The 27,101-nt window shown below is 45.7% G+C and overlaps 1 protein-coding gene across 7 annotated transcripts in view; it reads right to left on the bottom strand.

The window, feature by feature from the left end:
• The window catches only part of AGPAT1 (1-acylglycerol-3-phosphate O-acyltransferase 1), a 107,945-nt gene that overhangs the window by 14,701 nt on the left and 66,143 nt on the right, over nt 1-27,101 (bottom strand). For all 7 annotated transcript variants that reach the window (XM_068250309.1, XM_068250308.1, XM_068250307.1 and 4 more), the window contains 4 exons: nt 21,365-21,554; nt 13,322-13,455; nt 10,136-10,311; nt 7,641-7,736 (listed from right to left, as the gene is read on the bottom strand). In XM_068250309.1, coding sequence (XP_068106410.1) covers nt 7,641-7,736; nt 10,136-10,311; nt 13,322-13,455; nt 21,365-21,554 — 596 coding nt within the window. The remainder of the gene's footprint in view (nt 1-7,640; nt 7,737-10,135; nt 10,312-13,321; nt 13,456-21,364; nt 21,555-27,101) is intronic.

Below are 27,101 nucleotides of genomic sequence, written 5' to 3' on the forward strand. Positions count from 1 at the left end.
AGTGTCTGAATCACACACCTGAAACTAGCATGCCACTAATCCAGTCATAATTCAGTCAGAAACACCTTGATCTGCATGCTTGTTGAGGATCAGCAGAACAGCCAGGCAATCTGCATTGTTTAAAAGATAATACATTTGTCAGCCTTCTCTTGATATGGCTGTAGCGTCCGTGCTGCTAAGTTCCCTTTTTATATTTTAAGCAGTTTATTCCTTGAGCACTGGCTGTTCCTGTTTTGGTCATGTTGTACGTGAAACGCTGGTAGATATTTCTGAACATTGCTTGTCTAGCATCTCTTAAATTAGCTCGCAGAAGTTGATGAAAATATTAAATGTGGCCACACTTCCTGTGTTGAGAATGACAAAGGAAGTGAGTTCCTGTTATTATATTCCATCTATTGTCAACTAATGACAGCAAATCAACAAACATGCATCAGTTAAATCTTGTCAGCCGGGTGTTAAGCCTGGTGCACATATCCAATGATTGGCCAAGAATTGGTAAATTTTACCACTTCAACATAGTTTGAGTGCTTACCTACACAAAGAATGGCCTCAATTCACGAAGCTTTATCAAACACTTTATCAAACGTTTAATAATTTACCTCATGGGTAAAATCTAATTTAGAATTCACTAAGGTGTTAAAGAGTTATTGAACGTTTTATCGATAAAACATTCGATAGAAATATAACACCTTAGTGGATTCAAAATTAGATTTTACCCATGAGGTAAATTATCAAACGTTTGATAAGGTGTTTGATAAAGCTCCGTGAATTGAGGCCAATGTGTTGATGGTGCTCAAAATGTGTTGTCCCTCATACTACATGGAGGTGATAAAACAGGCCAGTAATTGGTCAAACAAAATGGGAGTACTCTTGTATTTACATGGCGTGTGATTGGCTGGCTGAGGTCTGCATACACAGAGCTGTGTGGTGGAGGGTGCTTGTATTTACATGGCGTATGATTGGCTGGCTGAGGTTTGCATACACTGAGCTGTGTGGTGGAGGGTGCTTGTATTTACATGGCGTGTGATTGGCTGGCTGAGGTTTGCATACACAGAGCTGTGTGGTGGAGGGTGCTTGTATTTACATGGCGTATGATTGGCTGGCTGAGGTTTGCATACACTGAGCTGTGTGGTGGAGGGTGCTTGTATTTACATGGCGTGTGATTGGCTGGCTGAGGTTTGCATACACAGAGCTGTGTGGTGGAGGGTGCTTGTATTTACATGGCGTATGATTGGCTGGCTGAGGTTTGCATACACTGAGCTGTGTGGTGGAGCACTCTTGTATTTACATGGCGTATGATTGGCTGGCTGAGGTCTGCATGCACTGAGCTGTGTGGTGGAGCACTCTTGTATTTACATGGCTTGTGATTGGCTGGCTGAAGTTTGCATACACTGAGCTGTGTGGTGGAGCACTCTTGTATTTACATGGCGTATGATTGGCTGGCTGAGGTCTGCATACACTGAGCTGTGTGGTAGAGCGCTCTTGTATTTACATGGCGTGTGATTGGCTGGCTGAGGTTTGCATACACTGAGCTGTAAGGAGGAGCGCTCTTGTATTTACATGGCGTGTGATTGGCTGGCTGAGGTTTGCATACACTGAGCTGTGTGGTGGAGCGCGCTTGTATTTACATGGCGTGTGATTGCCTGGCTGAGGTTTGCATACACTGAGCTGTAAGGAGGAGCGCTCTTGTATTTACATGGCGTGTGATTGGCTGGCTGAGGTTTGCATACACTGAGCTGTGTGGTAGAGCGCGCTTGTATTTACATGGCTTGTGATTGGCTGGCTGAAGTTTGCATACACTGAGCTGTGTGGTGGAGCACTCTTGTATTTACATGGCATATGATTGGCTGGCTGAGGTCTGCATACACTGAGCTGTGTGGTAGAGCGCTCTTGTATATACATGGCGTGTGATTGGCTGGCTGAGATTTGCATGCACTGAGCTGTAAGGAGGAGCGCTTTTGTATTTACATGGCGTGTGATTGGCTGGCTGAGGTTTGCATACACTGAGCTGTAAGGAGGAGCGCTCTTGTATTTACATGGCGTGTGATTGGCTGGCTGAGGTTTGCATACACTGAGCTGTGTGGTGGAGCGCGCTTGTATTTACATGGCGTGTGATTGCCTGGCTGAGGTTTGCATACACTGAGCTGTAAGGAGGAGCGCTCTTGTATTTACATGGCGTGTGATTGGCTGGCTGAGGTCTGCATACACAGAGCTGTGTGGTGGAGGGTGCTTGTATTTACATGGCGTATGATTGGCTGGCTGAGGTTTGCATACACTGAGCTGTGTGGTGGAGCACTCTTGTATTTACATGGCTTGTGATTGGCTGGCTGAGGTTTGCATACACTGAGCTGTGTGGTGAAGCGCTATTGTATTTACATGGCGTGTGATTGGCTGGCTGAGGTTTGCATACACTGAGCTGTGTGGTGGAGCGATCTTGTATTTACATGGCGTGTGATTGGCTGGCTGAGGTTTGCATACATTGAGCTGTGTGGTGGAGCGATCTTGTATTTACATGGCGTGTGATTGGCTGGCTGAGGTTTGCATACACTGAGCTGTGTGGTGGAGCACTCTTGTATTTACATGGCGTGTGATTGGCTGGCTGAGGTTTGCATACACTGAGCTGTGTGGTGGAGCATTCTTGTATTTACATGGCGTATGATTGGCTGGCTGAGGTCTGCATACACTGAGCTGTGTGGTGGAGCGCTCTTGTATTTACATAACGTGTGATTGGCTGGCTGAGGTTTGCATACACTGAGCTGTGTGGTGGAGCGCTCTTGTATTTACATGGCGTGTGATTGGCTGGCTGAGGTTTGCATACACTGAGCTGTGTGGTGGAGCACTCTTGTATTTACATGGCGTGTGATTGGCTGGCTGAGGTTTGCATACACTGAGCTGTGTGGTGGAGCGCTCTTGTATTTACATGGCGTGTGATTGGCTGGCTGAGGTCTGCATAAACTGAGCTGTGTGGTGGAGCGATCTTGTATTTACATGGCGTGTGATTGGCTGGCTGAGGTTTGCATACACTGAGCTGTGTGGTGGAGCACTCTTGTATTTACATGGCGTGTGATTGGCTGGCTGAGGTTTGCATACACTGAGCTGTGTGGTGGAGCACTCTTGTATTTACATGGCGTGTGATTGGCTGCCTGAGGTTTGCATACACTGAGCTGTGTGGTGGAGCACTCTTGTATTTACATGGCATATGATTGGCTGGCTGAGGTTTGCATACACTGAGCTGTGTGGTGGAGCACTCTTGTATTTACATGGCGCGTGATTGGCTGGCTGAGGTTTACATACACTGAGCTGTGTGGTGGAGCGATCTTGTATTTACATGGCGTATGATTGGCTGGCTGAGGACTGCATGCATTGAGCTGTGTGGTGGAGCGCTCTTGTATTTACATGGCGTGTGATTGGCTGGCTGAGGTTTGCATACACTGAGCTGTGTGGTGGAGCGCTCTTGTATTTACATGGCGTGTGATTGGCTGGCTGAGGTTTGCATACACTGAGCTGTGTGGTGGAGCACTCTTGTATTTACATGGCGTATGATTGGCTGGCTGAGGTCTGCATACACTGAGCTGTGTGGTGGAGCACTCTTGTATTTACATGGCGTGTGATTGGCTGGCTGAGGTCTGCATACACTGAGCTGTGTGGTGGAGCACTCTTGTATTTACATGGCGTGTGATTAGCTGGCTGAGGTTTGCATACACTGAGCTGTGTGGTGGAGGGTGCTTGTATTTACATGGCGTATGATTGGCTGGCTGAGGTCTGCATACACTGAGCTGTGTGGTGGAGCGCTCTTGTATTTACATGGCGTATGATTGGCTGGCTGAGGTCTGCATACACTGAGCTGTGTGGTGGAGCACTCTTGTATTTACATGGCGTGTGATTGGCTGGCTGAGGTCTGCATAAACTGAGCTGTGTGGTGGAGCGATCTTGTATTTACATGGCGTGTGATTGGCTGGCTGAGGTTTGCATACACTGAGCTGTGTGGTGGAGCACTCTTGTATTTACATGGCGTGTGATTGGCTGGCTGAGGTTTGCATACACTGAGCTGTGTGGTGGAGCACTCTTGTATTTACATGGCGTGTGATTGGCTGCCTGAGGTTTGCATACACTGAGCTGTGTGGTGGAGCACTCTTGTATTTACATGGCGTATGATTGGCTGGCTGAGGTTTGCATACACTGAGCTGTGTGGTGGAGCACTCTTGTATTTACATGGCGCGTGATTGGCTGGCTGAGGTTTACATACACTGAGCTGTGTGGTGGAGCGATCTTGTATTTACATGGCGTGTGATTGGCTGGCTGAGGACTGCATGCACTGAGCTGTGTGGTGGAGCGCTCTTGTATTTACATGGCGTGTGATTGGCTGGCTGAGGTTTGCATACACTGAGCTGTGTGGTGGAGCGCTCTTGTATTTACATGGCGTGTGATTGGCTGGCTGAGGTCTGCATACACTGAGCTGTGTGGTGGAGCGCTCTTGTATTTACATGGCGTATGATTGGCTGGCTGAGGTTTGCATACACTGAGCTGTGTGGTGGAGCGCTCTTGTATTTACATGGCGTGTGATTGGCTGGCTGAGGTTTGCATACACTGAGCTGTGTGGTGGAGCGCTCGTGTATTTACATGGAGTGTGATTGGCTGGCTGAGGTTTGCATACACTGAGCTGTTGTGGTGGAGCGCTCGTGTATTTACATGGCTTGTGATTGGCTGGCTGAGGACTGCATGCACTGAGCTGTGTGGTGGAGCGCTCTTGTATTTACATGGCGTGTGATTGGCTGGCTGAGGTTTGCATACACTGAGCTGTGTGGTGGAGCGCTCTTGTATTTACATGGCGTGTGATTGGCTGGCTGAGGTCTGCATACACTGAGCTGTGTGGTGGAGCGCTCTTGTATTTACATGGCGTGTGATTGGCTGGCTGAGGTTTGCATACACTGAGCTGTGTGGTGGAGCACTCTTGTATTTACATGGCTTGTGATTGGCTGGCTGAGGTTTGCATACACTGAGCTGTGTGGTGGAGAGCTCTTGTATTTACATGGCGTGTGATTGGCTAGCTGAGGTTTGCATACACTGAGCTGTGTGGTGTAGCGCTCTTGTATTTACATGGCTTGTGATTGGCTGGCTGAGGTTTGCATACACTGAGCTGTGTGGTGGAGCACTCTTGTATTTACATGGCTTGTGATTGGCTGGCTGAGGATTGCATACACTGAGCTGTGTGGTGGAGCGCTCTTGTATTTACATGGCGTGTGATTGGCTAGCTGAGGTTTGCATACACTGAGCTGTGTGGTGGAGCGCTCTTGTATTTACATGGCTTGTGATTGGCTAGCTGAGGTTTGCATAAACTGAGCTGTGTGGTGGAGCACTCTTGTATTTACATGGCGTGTGATTGGCTAGCTGAGGTTTGCATACACTGAGCTGTGTGGTGGAGCGCTCTTGTATTTTCATGGCTTGTGATTGGCTGGCTGAGGTTTGCATACACTGAGCTGTGTGGTGGAGCGATCTTGTATTTACATGGCGTGTGATTGGCTGGCTGAGGTCTGCATAAACTGAGCTGTGTGGTGGGGTGCTCTTGTATTTACGTGGCTTGTGATTGGCTGGCTGAGGTTTGCATAAACTGAGCTGTGTGGTGGAGCACTCTTGTATTTACATGGCTTGTGATTGGCTAGCTGAGGTTTGCATACACTGAGCTGTGTGGTGGAGCGCTCTTGTATTTACGTGGCTTGTGATTGGCTAGCTGAGGTTTGCATAAACTGAGCTGTGTGGTGGAGCACTCTTGTATTTACATGGCGTGTGATTGGCTGGCTGAGGTTTGCATACACTGAGGCGTGTGGTGGAGCACTCTTGTATTTACATGGCGCGTGATTGGCTAGCTGAGGTCTGCATACACTGAGCTGTGTGGTGGAGTGCACTTGTATTTACGTGGCTTGTGATTGGCTAGCTGAGGTTTGCATACACTGAGCTGTGTGGTGGAGCGCTCTTGTATTTTCATGGCTTGTGATTGGCTGGCTGAGGTCTGCATACACTGAGCTGTGTGGTGGAGCACTCTTGTATTTACATGGCGTGTGATTGGCTGGCTGAGGTCTGCATAAACTGAGCTGTGTGGTGGGGTGCTCTTGTATTTACGTGGCTTGTGATTGGCTGGCTGAGGTTTGCATAAACTGAGCTGTGTGGTGGAGCACTCTTGTATTTACATGGCTTGTGATTGGCTAGCTGAGGTTTGCATACACTGAGCTGTGTGGTGGAGCGATCTTGTATTTACGTGGCTTGTGATTGGCTAGCTGAGGTTTGCATAAACTGAGCTGTGTGGTGGAGCACTCTTGTATTTACATGGCGTGTGATTGGCTGGCTGAGGTTTGCATACACTGAGGTGTGTGGTGGAGCACTCTTGTATTTACATGGCTTGTGATTGGCTAGCTGAGGTCTGCATACACTGAGCTGTGTGGTATAGTGCACTTGTATTTACGTGGCTTGTGATTGGCTAGCTGAGGTTTGCATACACTGAGCTGTGTGGTGGAGCGCTCTTGTATTTACGTGGCTTGTGATTGGCTAGCTGAGGTTTGCATAAACTGAGCTGTGTGGTGGAGCGTTCTTGTATTTACATGGCGTGTAATTGGCTGGCTGAGGTTTGCATGCACTGAGCTGTGTGGTGGAGCGCTCTTGTATTTACATGGCGTGTGATTGGCTGGCTGAGGTCTGCATACACTGAGCTGTGTGGTGGAGCGCTCTTGTATTTACATGGCGTGTGATTGGCTGGCTGAGGTTTGCATGCACTGAGCTGTGTGGTAGAGCACTCTTGTATTTACATGGCGTGTGATTGGCTGGCTGAGGTTTGCATACACTGAGCTGTGTGGTGGAGCGCTCTTGTATTTACATGGCTTGTGATTGGCTAGCTGAGGTTTGCATACACTGAGCTGTGTGGTAGAGCGTTCTTGTATTTACATGGCGTGTGATTGGCTAGCTGAGGTTTGCATACACTGAGCTGTGTGGTAGAGCGTTCTTGTATTTACATGGCTTGTGATTGGCTAGCTGAGGTTTGCATACACTGAGCTGTGTGGTGGAGCGCTCTTGTATTTACATGGCTTGTGATTGGCTGGCTGAGGTTTGCATACACTGAGCTGTGTGGTGGAGCGCTCTTGTATTTACATGGCATGTGATTGGCTAGCTGAGGTTTGCATACACTGAGCTGTGTGGTGGAGCGCTCTTGTATTTACATGGCATGTGATTGGCTAGCTGAGGTTTGCATACACTGAGCTGTGTGGTAGAGCGTTCTTGTATTTACATGGCTTGTGATTGGCTGGCTGAGGTTTGCATCCACTGAGCTGTGTGGTGGAGCGCTCTTGTATTTACATGGCATGTGATTGGCTAGCTGAGGTTTGCATACACTGAGCTGTGTGGTAGAGCGTTCTTGTATTTACATGGCTTGTGATTGGCTGGCTGAGGTTTGCATCCACTGAGCTGTGTGGTGGAGCGCTCTTGTATTTACATGGCTTGTGATTGGCTGGCTGAGGTTTGCATACACTGAGCTGTGTGGTGGAGCGCTCTTGTATTTACATGGCTTGTGATTGGCTAGCTGAGGTCTGCATACACTGATCTGTGTGGTGGAGCGTTCGTGTATTTACGTGTCTTATGATTGGCTGGCCTCTTACCTGAGCTTGTACTGCCAGGTGAAAGGCTCCTCGCTTGAACGGCAGCAGCGATCCGCTGTGGTTCCTGGTGCCCTCTGGGAAAACCCACACACGAACCTAGAAAGAGAAGATGTGGCATGATTAGGTGAGGCAAGCAGAATAAAATAATATTAGCCATTAATGCGGCGATGTGGTGGAGCTGAATTGAAGAAATATTCTTCTAAATAACAATGGAAAATGGCACTATTTGCGTTTGTATGCGTTTTTTAGCTGGCATTCTTTCAGCGATACTAATAAAAAAAGTCAGTAAGAATTTATATGCGATGTGCAAATTTATGCTGCAAGACAAGTTTTTTGCGCAAGCAAAAATGCAAAATTTTAAAAGAAGTGAGATTTTCCACTGACTTTCATGGTATGTACGATAAACACATTTCTGCAGATACGCACACAATTTTGAATAAGTGTGAACCCTGCCTGAAAGCCAACTGCCTCAGAGAATGTTACCCTCCTGTAAGTCTGGTGGGACTTGACCACCCTTTTACTGAACTCCCATGACAACTGTATGTATGCTATGTGAGTAAAGCTGTCACACAGGATGTATGTCATGTGAGTAAAGCTGCCACACAGGGATGTGCGTCATGTGAGTAAAGCTGTCACACAGGGATTATGTCATGTGAGTAAAGCTGTCACACAGGGATGTAAGTCATGTGAGTAAAGCTGTCACACAGGGATGTATATCATGTGAGTAAAGCTGTCACACAGGGATGTATATCATGTGAGTAAAGCTGTCGCACAGGGATGTATATCATGTAAGTAAAGCTGCCACACAGGGATGTATATCATGTGAGTAAAGCTGTCACACAGGGATGTATATCATGTGAGTAAAGCTGTCGCACAGGATGTATATCATGTGAGTAAAGCTGTCACACAGGGATGTATATCATGTGAGTAAAGCTGTCACACAGGGATGTATATCATGTGAGTAAAGCTGTCGCACAGGGATGTATATCATGTGAGTAAAGCTGTCGCACAGGGATGTAGATCATGTGAGTAAAGATATCACACAGGGATGTATATCATGTGAGTAAAGCGTAAAGCTGTCACACAGGGATGTACGTCATGTGAGTAAAGCTGTCACACAGAGATGTATATCATGTGAGTAAAGCGTAAAGCTGTCACACAGGGATGTACGTCATGTGAGTAAAGCTGTCACACAGGGATGTATATCATGTGAGTAAAGCTGTCACACAGGGATGTATGTCATGTGAGTAAAGCTGTCACACAGGGATGTATATCATGTAAGTAAAGCTGTCACACAGGGATTATGTCATGTGAGTAAAGCTGTCACACAGGGATGTATATCATGTGAGTAAAGCTGCCACACAGGGATGTGCGTCATGTGAGTAAAGCTGTCACACAGGGATGTATATCATGTGAGTAAAGCTGTCACACAGGGATGTGCGTCATGTGAGTAAAGCTGTCACACAGGGATGTATATCATGTGAGTAAAGCTGCCACACAGGGATGTACGTCATGCGAGTAAAGCTGTCACACAGGGATGTATATCATGTGAGTAAAGCTGTCACACAGGGATGTATATCATGTGAGTAAAGCTGTCGCACAGGATGTATGTCATGTAAGTAAAGCTGCCACACAGGGATGTATATCATGTGAGTAAAGCTGTCACACAGGGATGTATATCATGTGCGTAAAGCTGTCGCACAGGGATGTATATCATGTGAGTAAAGTGTAAAGCTGTCACACAGGGATGTACGTCATGTGAGTAAAGCTGTCACACAGGGATGTATATCATGTAAGTAAAGCTGCCACACAGGGATGTGCGTCATGTGAGTAAAGCTGTCACACAGGGATGTATATCATGTGAGTAAAGCTGTCGCACAGGGATGTATGTCATGTGAGTAAAGCTGTCACACAGGGATGTATATCATATAAGTAAAGCTGTCGCACAGGGATGTATATCATGTGAGTAAAGCTGTCACACAGGGATGTATATCATATAAGTAAAGCTGTTGCACAGGGATGTACGTCATGTGAGTAAAGCTGTCGCACAGGGATGTATGTCATGTGAGTAAAGCTGTCACACAGGGATGTATATCATATAAGTAAAGCTGTCGCACAGGGATGTGTATCATGTGAGTAAAGCTGTCACACAGGGATGTATATCATATAAGTAAAGCTGTTGCACAGGGATGTACGTCATGTGAGTAAAGCTGTCGCGCAGGGATGTATATCATGTAAGTAAAGCTGTCACACAGGGATGCAAAGACATTACAAATTGCGTACATTGTGTACAGTATACAGGCTGTTGTGGCGGAATACTCTTTGTAAACAATTTGAAAGCTAATAGTATGCATTTTTTGATACATTCACTGGTTAACCCTGACCCTCCTATTGCATTAAGTTTGTGTATTTAGCCAATCCAACCTTGCCATTCCCTCAGATATGCATTCTGTAATGAACATTCCACCCTCCCCCATAACATGAACCCTTCTCACATCCTCTTTCAGCATGGTCTCCGCTGCTTCCGTCATTACGCTGATGGCGTCGTCTGTCTTTTTACGGTTGATAAATATTACTCCAGCCAACCAGCAGGCCAGGCCGGCAGTGCCGGCGTACATGAGCTCACGTTTGGCAATGGGCACACAGCGACTCGGCAAGATCTCCATCATTCCTGCAGAAACAACAAGCAATTATGTAGAGGGCGGTGTAATCACTGCAAATGATACGCCATTCAATCCACAGACCATTGGGGAGTTTTACAGTGTAACTCTACCCCTGCGTGTGTGAGTGTGTGTGTGTGTGCGCGTGTGTATATATGTGTGTGCGTGTGTGTGGTGTGTGTGTGTGGTGTGTGCGTGTGTGTGCGTGGTGTGTGTGTGGTGTGTGTGTGTGGTGTGTGTGTGTGTGTGAGTTCTGGGGGGGGGGGGGGGGGGGGAAGAGTTGGCATTCCTTTCTTATTATGCAGAGCAGTGAGAAAAGTAAACTACTAACCACTAACTACTGCATCACTGTGTGCAGCGATTCCCAGGGCGTTTGCGATTACGATTTTCCGACGCTTGGAAGCGCTGTGCAAGTAACCTGTACAACACTTCCGATTTGCATTTTTAAAAAAAACTTTATTATACTAGGAACAGGAAGGCTAGGAAGGCATTCTTGTTGCGTTCCTTGTCCCTCCCCTAAAGGAAGAGGTCATAGATGTCTTCCTTTAGGGGGCAGGGCTACAGACGGAAGGAGGAGATACAGCGACCCGGTAAGTATATTAAAGTTTTATCAAAAGCTAATCGCTCGCCCCCCAAAAGGGCAACATAATCGCTTTGCTAAGCGATTTATGCAGCACCATATACTTTGCTGCATGTCCTTACCCCTAATCGCAATTACACTAATGGGTTCAGCCCCACTCACTTTCATTGGCAAAGCATTTTTGGCAATCGCTGGCGATTCTCGGCCATCTCAAAACGCTGCCAAAGAACGCCCTAATGGTTTCCTACCTTGAGTCTTGAAATCTGACTGGATTTGCATGCTTGTTTCAGGTGTGTGAATCAGACACTACAGATGCATGAAAGATCAGCAGGACTGCCAGGCAACATTAAAAGGATATAAATATGGCAGCCTCCATATCTCCATATACCTCTCTCTTCAGGTGTCATTTAACCTATCAGCGGCTTCAATAGAGTTATCGTGTGTGAGATAAGTGCACCGCTTTTCACCTCAGTCAGCAGAACTCACTGTGCTGTAAATTCTTGAAATGCTTTGATCTCTCTCTACTAGCAGAAAATATAGAAACTGAAAGCAGAAGTCTTCTGTTATTGCCTCGCACTGCCCCCTAGTGACATGTGGTAATAAATACACAATGCAGTAGTACTAATTAGAATCAGGAAAATGTAACAAAGAAGAAATTAAAAAAACAGCAGCAGGTGGTGGCCCCCGGGCCCGATGTTCTGGCTAAATCCTGGAATATGTCGCCATGGAGGGCTGCTGGCTGCTTCCATACATATCTGGCACAGCAGGAACCTCCCACAAAGGGATTGATATCATGTGGACTTCAGATTGTGGTCTGAACAAGTTCTTCACAGCTCAGCAACATCACAAGGTAATGCTTTATGGCAGAGGCAGTGCTGAGGTGACTCTGATACCATCAGCTTATCTATGGAGCTTGTTCACCTCTAGTGTGTAGATTATCAGATACCTCACAAACATATTCCTTCAGCTTTCACTTGCAGAAAACAGCGATAGAGCTTCTAATCCCTCTAAAGCTGGACATAACTATAGCCATATTGCAGCCCGTTTCACCATCTGATTCAATAAGTTTATTGAATCAGAGGAAAATCGGTGCTACCAACAAGCATGTCCGATCGCTGCAATTTGTCGAAAGTATCGATTGAGCAAGCTGGAAAATCCTGGTCCAACGTGATCAGGTGCGTGGCAGTGACATATCGTGAAGACCGCAAACTTCTGTCGCTGAAGGTTGCCCAAATTTCCAGCTTCCATGGTGCCGGCCATATTTAATTCCAGTAATACCAGTCTCCTGGCAGTCCTGCTGATCTCTTTGGCTGCAGTAGTGTCTGACACTACACATTACATACAAGCAAGCAGCTAATCCAGACATCTGATCTGCATGCTAGTTCAAGGCATATGGCTAAAAGTATTGGAGGCACAGGATCAGCAGTAGGGCCGGGGAATCTGCATTGTTTAAAAAGGAAATAAATATGGCAGCCTCCATGTCCCTCTCACTTCAGGTGTGTCCTGACTACATGTTTACAGTGAGGCCAGTTTCAGCTGCGTATTGGCGGCAGGCCTTCGGGGATTCCCGCATTAGTATGCAGTAATCCCCGTCTGGCAGCAGGCCAAGCAGGAAGTGACGCTCACTTCCTGTGGCCAAATCGATGACGTGCGCAGAAGTGTACTGCTAAAATACGCTTCTGAACATGCGCAACACGTGAAACTTGCGGTGGTCAATTTAAAAAACATGCATTGCCAGAGACTTACATGACTTTTAATCCACCGCAGGTCGCTGCAAGGTAACGTAAGTGTGCGCTCGCGTTAAATAAGGTACTTCTGGCGCACCGCAGGCAATGTGAACTCCCCCATAGACTTTCATTGTCCTAGCGTTAGGCTGCGGCAACATGCCACACCGTGCCAGTGTGAAAAGGCCCTAAGGATCACTATGGTCTAAAACAAGTTAGAAATAGGAGGGGGGGGGGGGGTATGGGGGTTCTTTGGTCGATTACAGCGGCTGCCAAATTATGCAAATTGTAATTTCTTAATAAAGAATTTCTATTTTTGAATCAAGTCCTTGCAGTTCATGTATTTTCATTAAATAGTGGCAGTGTGCGGCTAAAAACTGGTTTGTTCGCCTTGGTTTTTTATGGGGGGGGGGGGGGGGGGAGTGTGCCCTGTTAGTGAGTGAAGCTTTGCACAGTATAGAAAGAGAGCATAATTATTGCATATGTATACATATTACATGTATATTATATGTATACATGTTACAGAGTACGGTCATGTCCTACCTTCATGTAACTAGTGGCTGTGTACAATAATTCCATAACGGAGATTGGGATTGGTACATTTCGGTGGTGCACCCTCCAGCAGCTGGGGTCCTGAGCACATGCCTAGCTTGCCTATGCCTAACAGACGGCCCTGGCTGGTAATTTTTATATTTTTCTTGCGGACTAGTCTCTTACCCAGAAGATCCAGGGAACTCTGGTGATTTGACACGACCACATATTGCTCCTTGATGTTGAAGTTCTCCCAGCCTCGGACTTCGATCTTTATCCCGTAGAGATATTTGATGTGTAGGAGCATGAACCGCAGCACCCTGAAACACACAGGCAACAAAATAACCTCATGTATGGAGCAAAAGATAAAGCTGCAGTGTAACGGTGGCCACACACCATACAATGAAATGATCCGATTTTACAGCAATTCAATTAAAAGAAAAAAACCTTTTGAATTTTCGTTTTTTACTAGTGAAATTTTTAGATTTTTCTCGATTGGGAGTGGTGTACATTTCTGATCAATTTTTTGCAAGGTTGTATGGTGTGTGGTAGATTGACGATTTCATAATGTAGAGGCGCAAGCAATTTTTATCAGTTTTCCATCATCTTTTTTCATAATTGGGGAAAAATTGAACACACGTGTGGGGTACTTTGGTCAGATTTTTCAGATGTTACAATCAATCAGGAGAATTGATCGTAATGCTGGAATTGAAAAGAAATTTAAAAAATTGTATGGTGTGTGGCCACCTTGAGGGTCGGTCCACACGTCAGCCTCCATATTCCCCTCACTTAAGGTTCCCTTTAAAACAACATGTATGTAAACATTTGCTTTGGCTGCAAAACTGATCAGAGCCCATGTTGAGGATTTTTTTTTTTAATATCAGTATGTATTTAATAGAACATGGTTATATATACATTATACACAAATATATATATATATGCCTGCAGCATGAATTAAATGTACAGATCCTTCTGTCCTCCTCAGAAATCTCCAGATGCCTGCTCGCTCCCCTCGTGATTTCCTCCTATCCAGTTTGAAGCTGTGATAAGGGGCCCACACAATGGTCGATTTCATCCATCGATCTATTCTATTGAATCAGCCAATTGATCGATTTGCAGCGGATTGCAATAGGTTTGATCTTTCTGACTGGATGGAAAATCTAGGTTGATCTGCTGCTGCCATAGAGTTGCATTGGATCTAATATTAGGTCCAAAAATGCATTTACATCCATTTCCAATAGATGTCATTCTGAAATCTATTGGAAATCTGTTCCTAGTGTGTGGCACACATCAGATAGATTCTGGTCAGATTCCACCTGACAGGTATCTGACAGAAATCTATCTGATGGTCGAATCTGCTGCAAATCTGTAAGTGTATGGTCACCTATAGGTTAGGAGTCAGTGTGGGGGGGGTGTTGGCTTTAAGAGGCCCATACACTGGTTGATTTCAGACGATCAATCGATTTGCGGCCGAGTGTGATCGATTTGATCGTTCTGACAGGACAGAAATTCTAGGTCGATCTGCTGCTGCCATACACTTATAGATTTGCAGCAGATTCGACCATCAGATAGATTTCTGTCAGATGCCTGTCAAGTGGAATCTGACAGGAATCTATCTGATGTGTGCCACACACTAGGAACAGATTTCCAACAGATTTCAGAATGAAATCTATTGGAAATCAATCTAAATGCATTATTGCACCATTAGATCCAATGCAACTATATGGGCCATCGATCTGCTGCCAGCAGCTGATAGACCTAGATTTCCCATCCTGTCAGATAGATCAAATTGATCGATTGGCAATCGATCAATTTGATCGAATCGATCGCTCGATCGACAGCTGAAATCGACCAGTGTATGGGCCCCTTAAGAAATCCACATATATCGACAGGTGCCTGCTCACTCCCCCTGACCCATTCCTCCTGGCCATGGATAGGAAGAGAGTAAATGCTCTGTCTGCAAAAGCCAACCCTTTCATGATGTCTAACCATATCTTCCACAGCCAGAAATGTCTGCTTTTATACCTTATCCTATAATCCTAACCCCCACCCCTAACATAAACCCATTCCTGGTGCCAAACCCTAACAACAAAAACTAATCTCTCCCTCTCCTGCCCCCTATTGCTCTGACTTTTTATAGGAAGCCCCAGTGTTCTGTCCAGAATTTTTTTTCTAGCCGGGTGACATGAAAAAGTAGCTGGGAGGGGCGCAACAGGGGAATGCAGGGCCGGCGTAACAGCATAGGAGGAGGATGAGGAGGCAAGCCAATGACAGTCAGGTGCTCTTCAAAAATAACCGGATTGAGCACTCGGCTAAAAGAGCCTGGGAAGAACACTGCCCTAAAGGGGGCCATTAACGGTGCAATTTCTAACGAAAAATCGTTTGAACGATGAGCTAATTCTGATCAGATTGGTTGTAAATAATCTAGGTTGATGGGCACAATCAATTACAAACGATTAAAGAAAGGTGGGGGGAAAGGCTGCGCATCCCTAAACACATGCTGCAATTGAATGGTTAATCGCATAGGCATACACCGCCTCTGCCAGACTGAAAAATGCATGCCCTGCATCCAAGACAAGTGCTAACATTTATTAAACTAGGAGGTACTTTAGCTTCCAATATTGTTTGCATGCAAAGTATATTATACTAGACACTTGCGCCACGGTGAGGCAGACCTCCGGGCAAGTGACCTAACCTAAATTTAAAACCTCAGGAGCAGCTAAGCAGAAAAAAATGTGTAACTTACATTTGGTAGAACAGCGAGGGGAACGCCAGCGCATACCACTAAGGCTGCATCTGAAATGACCACCAACTCAGTGTTTAGCACCTATATAGACTCTCCACACAGTATCTAGTATAATATACTTTGCATGCAAACCATATTGGAAGCTAAAGTACCTCCTATGTTAGCACTTGTCTTGGATGCAGGGCATGCATTTTTCAGTCTGGCAGAGGCGGTGTATGCCTGTGCGATTAACCATTCAATTGCAGCATGTGTTTAGGGATGCGCAGCCTTTCCCCCCACCTTTCCTTAACTATGTAACTGTCAGGTTAGCTGCTCCCAGCCCCTCCTCCTGAGTCTCCTGTTTGCATGATAAGTAGTAGCAGATTTGCATATGATTTGCATCTGAATTGAATGCGAAGTGTGTGGAGAGTCTATATAGGTGCTACACACTGAGCTGGTGGTCATTTCAGATGCAGCCTTAGTGGTATGTGCTGGCGTTCCCCTCGCTGTTCTACCAATTACAAACGATTGTAAAACCAGTCGTCCGATTGGACTTTCGTCAAACCAACATTTTCGTGTTGGTTGTGCTAGATAGGAAGCAAATATTGCTTTGTTGATGGTGTAGCGATTGATGCATCACCATATTTCACTTCTGATCAGAATTATCTGATCACTAAAAACGTTTTTTGGGGGGTTTTTTTGCTAGAAATTGGACCGTTAATGGCCACCTTTACTGATACTCGTCATCTTCAAGGACCACTATTGCAAAAAAAAAAAAAAAAGTAAAATGTGAAATACCTATTTAGAAGAAATACATTTCTTCTAGAGAAAAATGCACTATAAATTACTTTCCTCCTATGTTGCTGCCTCTTATATTAGCCAGTAGAATTTTTTTTGGGAATAGTCTATTTCCTCACGGGGGATTCACAGTATTTCCTTTATTGTTTAGATAAGCTCACCATGGAAAAGATTTAGCTTCCCTACTCACTTGTACGCTATTTTGTCAGCTGGACTCAGCAACTGCCATTCAGTAGGTGCTTTAAAGGGATACTGTAGGGGGGTTGGGGGAAAAGGAGTTGAACTTACCCGGGGCTTCTAATGGTCCCCGGCAGACATCCTGTACCCACGCAGCCACTCACTGATGTTCCGGCCCCGCCTCCGGGTCACTTCTGGAATTTCAGACTTTAAAGTCTGAAAACCACTGCGCCTGCGTTGCCATGTCCTCACTCCCGCTGATGTCACCAGGAGTGTTCTGGTCAGGCCCAGTATGGTCTGTGCCTGCGCAGTACGCTCCTGGTGACATCAGCGGGAGCGAGGACACGGCAACGCAGGCGCAGTGGTTTTCAGACTTTAAAGTCTGAAATTCCAGAAGTGAACTGGAGGCGGGGCCAGAGCATCGGTGAGTGGCTGCGCCAACACAGGATGTCTGCGGGGGACCATTAGAAGCCCCGGGTAAGTGCAACTCATTTTCCCCCGACCCACCTACAGTGTCCCTTTAAAAAATAATGGAAAACCTGAGAATTCCCCATGAACCAGTCCAAAACCTGTCAAATTTTTACTACCTACTAATAATTGACTGCAAGAAAGGGGAAGATTAATTTATAGCGCATTTTGTTCTGGAACAAATGTACATATTATACATCTGCATGGACATGGTTTTTACATTTTATAACTTTCCATGATATTGGTCCTTTAACCCATTGGTAGCTTCAGCCTTTATCTCAGAGAAAAGTGCACTGCTTTCAACCTCAGTTGGCAGAGCTCGTTGTTCTGTCAATTCTTGGAATACTTTGATCTCTCTTTCTACTAGCAGAAAATATAGAAAATGAACGCAATCCTCTATTATTGTCTCACACTGCCCCCTAGCGACAAGTAGCCATATATACACACACACACACACGTAACGGCAGTACTAATTAGAAGCAAGAAAATATAACAAGTAAGAAATAAAAATAAATGCTAAAATAAATTGGCCTGAAGCACTTGCAAGCCTCTAAATAAAGTGGCTGCTAAAGGGTTAACCACAGTACAATAGCCAAAACATTGAGCTAACACAAAGCACCGGACACAGCTAGCCTATGCATAGCTGAAACATCAAGGCAAATATATATTCATCCTGATAACCCGGCGAGGACTATCTGTATCGCTGAGTGGCAGTTATGGCTGGTGCAGGAAATCCCTGCTTTGTGAAGCCTAGCATAGCAGGCAGCCAGGAGAGAGGGGAGAGGAACAAGGCTGTGTATTAATGAGCTAGGCCTGCTGAATGCAGTGGGGAAGCAATACACACAAGGGAAAATTTCAGCAGGCAGATAACAGCACAGGAGGGAAGGAAGCTGAAGAAACAACATGAGGAATATTTTGGGAAGGTGTAGTAATCAGGAAGGATGCTCTGCAGGGAGCCGGCCTGAGAAAAGAACAAGAGCAAGGTCAAGTGTAACTAATGGAACAGCTATAGAGGCAGAGGTGAAGCCAATCATAACACAGGCCATCTGCGGGCATGGAAAGACAGCAAGAGAGTGAACAGGTCAGGCAAGTGCAGGAAGCATGTAATCAGCATGTGACCTGCAGGAAGCATGTAATCAGCAAGTGACCTGCAGGCGGTATGTAATCAACATGTGACCTGCAGGAAGCATGTAATCAGCAAGTGACCTGCAGGAAGCATGTAATCAACAAGTGACCTGCAGGAGGCATGTAATCAGCAAGTGACCTGCAGGATGCATGTAATCAGCAAGTGACCTGCAGGAAGCATGTAATCAACAAGTGACCTGCAGGAGGCATGTAATCAGCAAGTGACCTGCAGGATGCATGTAATCAACAAGTGACCTGCAGGATGCATGTAATCAACAAGTGACCTGCAGGAGGTATGTAATCAGCAAGTGACCTGCAGGAGGCATGTAATCAACATGTGACCTGCAGAAAGCATGTAATCAGCAAGTGACCTGCAAGAGGCATGTCATCAGCAAGTGACCTGCAGGATGCATGTAAACAACAAGTGACCTGCAGGAGGTATGTAATCAGCAAGTGACCTGCAGGAGGCATGTAATCAACATGTGACCTGCAGAAAGCATGTAATCAACATGTGACCTGCAGGAGGCAATCAACAAATTATTTGCATGAAGCATGTAATCAGCAAGTGACCTGCAGGAAGCATATAATCAGCAAGTGACCTGCAGGAAGCATATAATCAGCAAGTGACCTGCAGGAAGCGTGTAATCAGCAAGTGACCTGCAGGAGGCATGTAATCAGCAAGTGACCTGCAGTAGGCCTGTAATCAGCAAGTGACCTGCAGGAAGCATGTAATCAGCAAGTGACCTGCAGGAAGCATGTAATCAGCAAGTGACCCGCAGGAAGCATGTAATCAGCAAGTGACCTGCAGGAAGCATGTAATCAGCAAGTGACCCGCAGGAAGCATGTACTTAGCAAGTGACCCGCAGGAAGCATGTAATCAGCAAGTGACCTGCAGGAAGCATGTAATCAGCAAGTGACCTGCAGGAGGTATGTAAACCACAAGTGACCTGCAGGAGGTATGTAATCAGCAAGTGGCCTGCAGGAGGCATGTAGTCAGCAAGTGACCCGCAGGAGGCATGTAATCAGCAAGTGACCCGCAGGAAGCATGTAATCAGCAAGTGACCTGCAGGAAGCATGTAATCAGCAAGTGACCTGCAGGAAGCATGTAATCAGCAAGTGACCCGCAGGAGGCATGTAATCAACAAGTGACCTGCAGGAAGCATGTAATCAGCAAGTGACCCGCAGGAAGCATGTAATCAGCAAGTGACCTGCAGGAAGCATGTAATCAGCAAGTGACCTGCAGGAGGCATGTAATCCACAAGTGACCTGCAGGAGGCATGTAATCAGCAAGTGACCTGCAGGAGGCATGTAATCAGCAAGTGACCCGCAGGAAGCATGTAATCAGCAAGTGACCCGCAGGAAGCATGTAATCAGCAAGTGACCTGCAGGAAGCATGTAATCCACAAGTGACCTGCAGGAGGCATGTCATCAAGAAATGACCTGCAGGAGGCATGTAATTAACGTGTGACCTGCAGGAGGCATGTAATCAACGTGTGACCTATAGGAAGCCTGTAATCATCAAGTGACCTGCAGTCAACAACAAGTGACATTGCAATCACATCATTAACATAAGATCAAAACCTATCCCTCAACTGATTGAGCAGGAGAGCACATGCTCTCGTTTTTTGTTTTTCATATGAGTTGATTGCGATGTGATTTCTCTAATGCACCCTAGCACTGAGCACTTTTCCCCGACGACGGCTCCATTTTTTATCATGTTGGATTGGTGGGGGTTCATCTTTTTTAAATATGAGAGCAAAAGCAATCTAGTTGAGGGATAGGTTTTGATCTTATATTAATGAATATTTGATCCAAAAATACAGAAAGTTTACCTCATTATGTCAATAACTAACAGTATGGAATTTTTAATGTAAAATTATTAAAAGTTATGTTTTACATATAGAGATACCTCTCAAAAGGGATCAATTCTGTGTTTGTTGATAAGAATCAGTTTATGTGTTTTGTCACACCAGACTACCAGTGGCGTAGCAATAGGGGTTGCAGGGGTTGCAACCGCATCGGGGCCCTTGGGCCAGTGGGGCCCTGAGCGGACCTCTCTCAACTTCAGTATTAGCTCTCTATTGGTCCTGTGCTGATAATAATCACTTCTATAGATACTTTGAATAGTAGTAATTATTAACAAACTCCTCCCCATCCCCTTCTTGCACCTCAGACACTGTAGTTGCCATTGGCAGATTTTGGTGCACCGTAGCAATTGTTATGTATAGAGTGCTTGGGGGGCCCCATTGTAAAACTTGCATCGGGGCTCACAGCTCCTTAGCTACACCACTGCAGACTACCATGCAGCTAATCCAGTCAGACTTCAGTCAGAAACATCTGACCTGCTGCATGCTTGTTCAGAGTCTATTGCTAAAAGAATTAGAGGCAGAAGATCAGCAGGACAGCCAGGCAATGTGCATTGTTTAAAAGAGAATAAATATGGCAGCCTCCATATCCCTCTCATTCCAGGTGTCCTTTAACTCTTGAGGTCCTTTTTTACACTAGGGCACTTTTTTTTGCATTGTGATACCCTTTCTGCACGCAGGGCAACGCAACTGCACAGAAAGTGCACGGGGCCCAGAATGCTAACCACCTTGCGCCAGAAGCTTCCAATACGCGCTGCCGCAAAGTCAACAGCGCGATACTGTTTACATTTGTTGGGGGTGAAAATACGACAGGGAAGCCAAGAATCCCATTGATGTACTTCCTATCTAGTAGGGAGTATGTCACTGGGCGAGGTGGGGCGAATGGTGTGCAGGGGGAGTGAGTGGGAGGGGGGCAGCGCTATGCATATGACCCTGTTGGCGCAGGGTCATATGAATCTAGTTTTTGGTGTTGCGGTGCGAGGGGGCGGAGCATCACAATGCTTTCCCCAGGTGTAAAAGCGCCCTCACGGTTACCTCATGACATAACAGCTCTAGAGAAGGATAACTTACTTCATGTTCTCCACGTTGCGTCCCCGTACGGCACATATAGGGATGGCCAGGATGGCCAGCGTCAGGATCCAGCCATTATAGAAGGCCATTTTGCAGAAGTACTTAAAGGAGACGCTCCATTCGTAAAGGAGGGGGAAAGCCACCAGACAGACGACGAGAAGCCACTGCGCCAGAGACAGCTCCATCGCACCTTGAGGAATGGAGAGAGACAGAGAGAGAGATATGTAGAGGAGTGATAACAGCCGTGACAAGACAGGCCCAGAGCCCCGCCATGCAGATAGTGTCACATACGATGGGCAGAGTTCACAGCATTGTCCTACAAGGAGAGCTGTTCTTTGCCCAAGTAACACTAGGAGTCACACAAGGACTCTCTCACCTTTGTACACAGTTCTATTCTAGCGCTATTTTCCCCTTTACGCACAGTTAGGCTTATTAATACTGACACCCTTTCACTGCCTCCCTCACAACTCCAGCAACAATAGGCCTTCTTTCTTCGTCTCTACAAGCAGAACTCTCTGTGCTGCACTGAAAGTCACCAATCCCAGTCAAACCTACTGGGACAGATTTATCAAAATAGAGGCTGAGAGGAAAATCTAAGGAGGTTTCTAGAAATCATGCAGAACTGTCTTAGATATTTTAAGAAGTTGTAATTTATTTCTAAAACAGGAAGAGAGTTAAAGGACACCCGAGGTGAAAATAAACGAATGAAATTAACAATTGTATATATCCTCCTTCTCCTAAAAATGACTTTTGAATATATTCCACAGTTTTATTTTATATTTAAATCTACTTTTTAAGTAAATTTTTACTGCTTAATTGTTTTTGCTCAATGACACATTCATTGAAGTATGCCAGAGCTAAAATCTATGAACTATTGATCTTTTTTCTCTCTTTCCTGCTCTCAGGGGCCATTTTCTGCAAGGAAATCGTTTAATAATTCTAATTTCTTATCAGTGATGGTCACACTGTAATCTGACCCAGTCGGGAACTGCCAATTCATACCTGATGTTTAACTCTTTCAGGCAGAGAAAGAAAAAAAAGGAACACAGCATAGTGATGTGTGCAAGGCACTGTGCATATACATGTCTATCTCATCATGTCACCTCGGGTATTCTTTAAAGCAAACCTGAACTGGAAATTAAAAGTCAAAATAAACATACATAGGTCATACTTTAATCCCATGTAGTCTACTCATCAATCTCTTTCTCCTCTCCCGCGTCCTGTTTGCCCACTGTGATCAGTGGAATTCTCAGTCCCCCATTTAAAAAAAGAAATGGTCATTGCCCCTATAACAGTTTCCTGGTCAGCACACTGTCAACCACTTCGCTCTCCCGGGATGAGTATCTATGTCTCTCCATAATCCATCTACAGCTTTCAGAGACGTAGATACTCGTCCTCGCCCCCGCGCACTCTCGCTCACTCCCGCACCATTTCCCGCTGCCAATCGTTAGAGGGGAGATCAATCAATGGGAATACAGTTCCCATTCATTAATCTAAGTCCCTGTGTCAATGATCATTGGCATCAATGTGATGTCTGCGGTTACTGAAACAAACTGAATTACACATGCAGGCATTACTTCCTGTTCGCGTACTATTAGTGTGCAGCAGGAAGAAAATGTGCGAGGACATCTTGTGGGCAAATAGTAAAATTACACCTACATACACTTATTTCAATAACAAGACCTTCACATAATTTAAAATTAACTCCTTACCTCCCACATTGTTCCATAAATACCCTAATAAAACGTTTGCATTAAATATATATATATATATATATATATATATATATATATATCAATTAAAAAATATACATAAATAGTTACCTTAGGAACTGAACTTTTTTTTAAAAATGTATGTCAAAAGGATATATTACTGTTATTTTTTAAATTATGGGCTTGTAAATAGTGATGGACGCAAAACTGAATAAATGCACCTTTATTTCCAAATAAAATATTGGCGCCATACATTGCACTAGGGAAAGATTTTAAATGTTGCAATAACGGGGGCAAATGGGCAAATAAAGTTTGTGGGTTTTAACCACAGAGGAACATTTTATTTTAAAACTATACAGGATAAAAACTGAGAAAAATGATTTTTTTCCATTTTCCTCTTATTATTCCAATTAAAATGCATTTAGAATAAAATATTGCTTAGCATAATTTACCATCCAAAGAAAGCCTAATTGGTGGTGAAAAAAACAAGATATAGATCATTTCAGTGTGATAAGTAGTGACAGGTGAAAATTGACCTGAAGGGGTGAAAACCCTCAGTGGTCCAGCGGTTACCGGTAAGTAAAATTCTGATTCTGATTTACTAAGGAATTTCCATTGATGTCTGAGGATGCCCAGCGGGAATATCATAAGTGATCCAGGAAACTTGGACTGAACTATCAACTGTATATAATAATCAAGCCCATCTAATCATTACAACTAAGACCACTACACTGCACTAGTGCTGACTGGTTCACCACTGCCCTGTAAGCAGAGCCGGATTAAGGCTAAATGGGGCCCTAAGCAAAGTAATTGATTTGGGCCCCCCATCATGTCGTAATAGAATCAGAAGATGCAGCTGCACAGCAACATGCCGCACACACCGGGGCAGCCGAGCTACTGGTTGCTATGGGCAACAGCCCACTTTCCTCTGTGGGTGCACAATGCAGGGAATAGTAGCTGCAAAATGCAGAGTGAGAGATGAATGGCTGGGACATTTGCACTCAGGGGCTGGGGCACCCCTGTGAAGAGGGCGCCAGATATCACAGCAGCAGCACTTTCCCCCTACATCTCCAGCCTGGCAATAGCAGAAAGCTCTGGACACCGCCAAACCAGAAGCCGTTCCCCAGACAGAATTACATAACCACGCCCACCACCGAACAACCGATTTCCTCCCAAACTAGACAGTCACCATGCAGCCTCCATCCCAGTGAATACGATAGTCCAGCAGAGAAGGCAGCCGCAGCGGGGGAGAATGACAGCACCAGATGACTCACATTCACCTATTGCGATCCAAGCAATAGAGGTCCCGTCATCCGGAGCCCATCTGTCTCCTCTAGAGAGCTGCCGCTCTGTTATTACTACTATTACTACTTCCTACTTCCTGTGTGATCTGAGAATCAGGAAGTTCAGAGCGAGCGGCTGCACTGTAGAAGAGACAGATGGGTTTCAGATGACGGGATCTCTATCGCTTGGATCACGGATAGGTGAGTGAGCGTTTGCCATCTGCTACTATCATTCTTGCTGCAGCTGTGGTTCTCTGTGGGAAGGGAGGGAGGAGTGGCCAGCGGCAGAGCGCACAGTAGCAGGAGGGGGACCTAGGAGGAGAGCCTGGCTCTGAAGACAATCAGCAGCGCCCGGCATCATTTGACAAGACAAATAACATTTATATCGCGCTTTGCTCCTGGCGGACTCAAAATGCCAGAGCTGCAGCCACTAGGACGTGCCCTATAGGCAGTAGCAGTGTGAGAGAGACTTGCCTAAGGTCTCCTACTGAATAGGTGCTGGCTTACTGAACAGGCAGAGCCGAGATTTTCGAACCCTGGTCTCCTGTGTCAGAGACAGAGCCCTTAAAGAGACTCCGAGCAGTGCCTGTGTGTATGCCTTGAAGCATACCCACAACTAATTAATTACATCCTCACACCTACCAGCATGATGTTTGTAATCATATCCCCCTGGGTTCCTTATATTTCATTGCATTGTGCTGAATCGAACTGCCGACTTTGGAGAAAAGTCGTCCTGTGGCCGCGACTTTGATCGCGAAAATAGCGAAAACTAAAAGGCATAGGGCGGCCATTTCTATATTTTTGGAAAGAGGAGAAAGAGAGCTTTAAAATTATATGCATCTTTCCATAGTTACTGCACTGCTCAGAGTCCCTTTAACCATTATACCATCCAGCCACCGCTGACAGGATGGCGAGGGCTGGTTTATGTGCTGATGGGGCCCCTTTGACTCTGAATGGGGCCCCAAGCAACTGCTTTTGTTGCCTGGTCGGTAATCCGGCCCTGCCTGTAAGTCTTGCCACAGTGTGTTATTTTCACAGGTAATGCGGGTGATACCCGATGCTCACCCTAGTGGTGGTTTTCTGTAATGCATTCAGTATAGCAAGCATTTACCAGACACATTTGCTAGTATCATGTATGATATCTTATGACTATGAGGCTAGAGGATTACTGAACAGGAAGCTCACTGCGTCTCACGTAATACTGCCCCCACTACCAAAGCTTCCCTTTTACATAGATTCAGGTTCTGTGAGCTATGCTGCCCACTTATCCTCCCTGCTGCCAGCATATATTACAGGAGAGCTGAAGTGACAGGAATGTGGCAGCTGCCATCTTTATCTCCTTCTATAATATGCCGTATGCCTGGTGGTCATGCTGATATCTGTACGTCAGTAGTGTCGGTCACCCTGGAACAAGCATGCCTCCATTGGAGTCAGGACACCTGATCTGTATACGGGTTCTGAGTCAGTGCCTTAGATCTATATGGCAGACATGGAACTAGCATTATTGTTTTTTTTAATAAGTTAATATTCCTTTCACTGCCAGTTAGCCAAGAATCACAACAGAGAAATGTTTAATTCTGCTATCCCTCTAGTCATTTATCTATATTAATTTCCACACCAACTGCTGTGTGTCTTTAAATCCTTCTGTCCCACACACACCCCTCCTGCTCTGACTGGCTGTGGCCCGGTGTCCACCTGCCCTGCACACGCCCCCTCCTGCCCTGCTTCACTGTGATTGGCTGTAGTGCTGTGTCCATCTGCCCTGACCACGCCCCCTCCTGCCCTGCTTCACTGTGATTGGCCATAGTGCTGTGTCCATCTGCCCTGCACACGCCCCCTCCTGCTTCACTGTGATTGGCCATAGTGATGTGTCCATCTGCCTTGCACACGCCCCCTCCTGCCCTGCCCCATTGTTATTGGCCGTAGTGCTGTATCTGTCCATCCCGCATAAGCCCCCTCCAGCTGTGCCCCGCTCTGATTGGCAGCGGCTGTGTCTGCCCTATCACCTTCTGGTTCCCGCATCTGCATGTCACATGACAGGCATTGGGAGGGGAGACACAAGAAGACAGGCTGCACAGCGTGCGGCTATACTAATCAGAGGAGTGAGGACCTGTGCTGGCGCAAGAAGTAGGTAAAGTATGAAACTTCACTGCTGCCGCTCTGTAATTAGGCCAGGGTGTAGGAATACACGGCTCAAGACCAAAAAGCCCTCCTACTAAAACCACAAATGTCCACTTATAGCTGAATTATTGCAAATTTCCTTCTGTTTTACGAAGGCAAATTACACCAAGCTTTGCTTTTTAGTAGGAGGGCTTTTTGGTCCCTTTTATCCCCCTATACATTCCTATTGGTTTGGGTCTCCCTGAGCTGCTTGGTTACTCTGTTGTACTGGTCCAAGCCCTATCTCATACAGCCTTATCAATCCTTGCTGATGAGGACCAAAAGTCTGAAACAGGCTGTCTACATGTGGGTTTGATATGGCTGTGTAAAATTTTAAACTATAGGCTTGTTATACACCAGCGGTTCTGGATGCTTGCCTGGCTTAACAGGGGCGAAAAGGGATCATTTGCATATTCAGTAGTAGGGCATTGTGGGTAACCACAAATGTTCAGTTATAGTTGAATTATTTCAAATTTCCTTCTGTTTTAAGAAGGCAAATTACACCAAGTATCAGCTGTAACAAATACATGTTTTTTTGTTTAACCTCCTTGCCGGTGGTTTTCCCAACCTGAGCAAAAAAGA

Source organism: Hyperolius riggenbachi, chromosome 8 (genome assembly GCF_040937935.1).
Source record: "Hyperolius riggenbachi isolate aHypRig1 chromosome 8, aHypRig1.pri, whole genome shotgun sequence".
NCBI classification, from domain to species: domain Eukaryota; kingdom Metazoa; phylum Chordata; class Amphibia; order Anura; family Hyperoliidae; genus Hyperolius; species Hyperolius riggenbachi.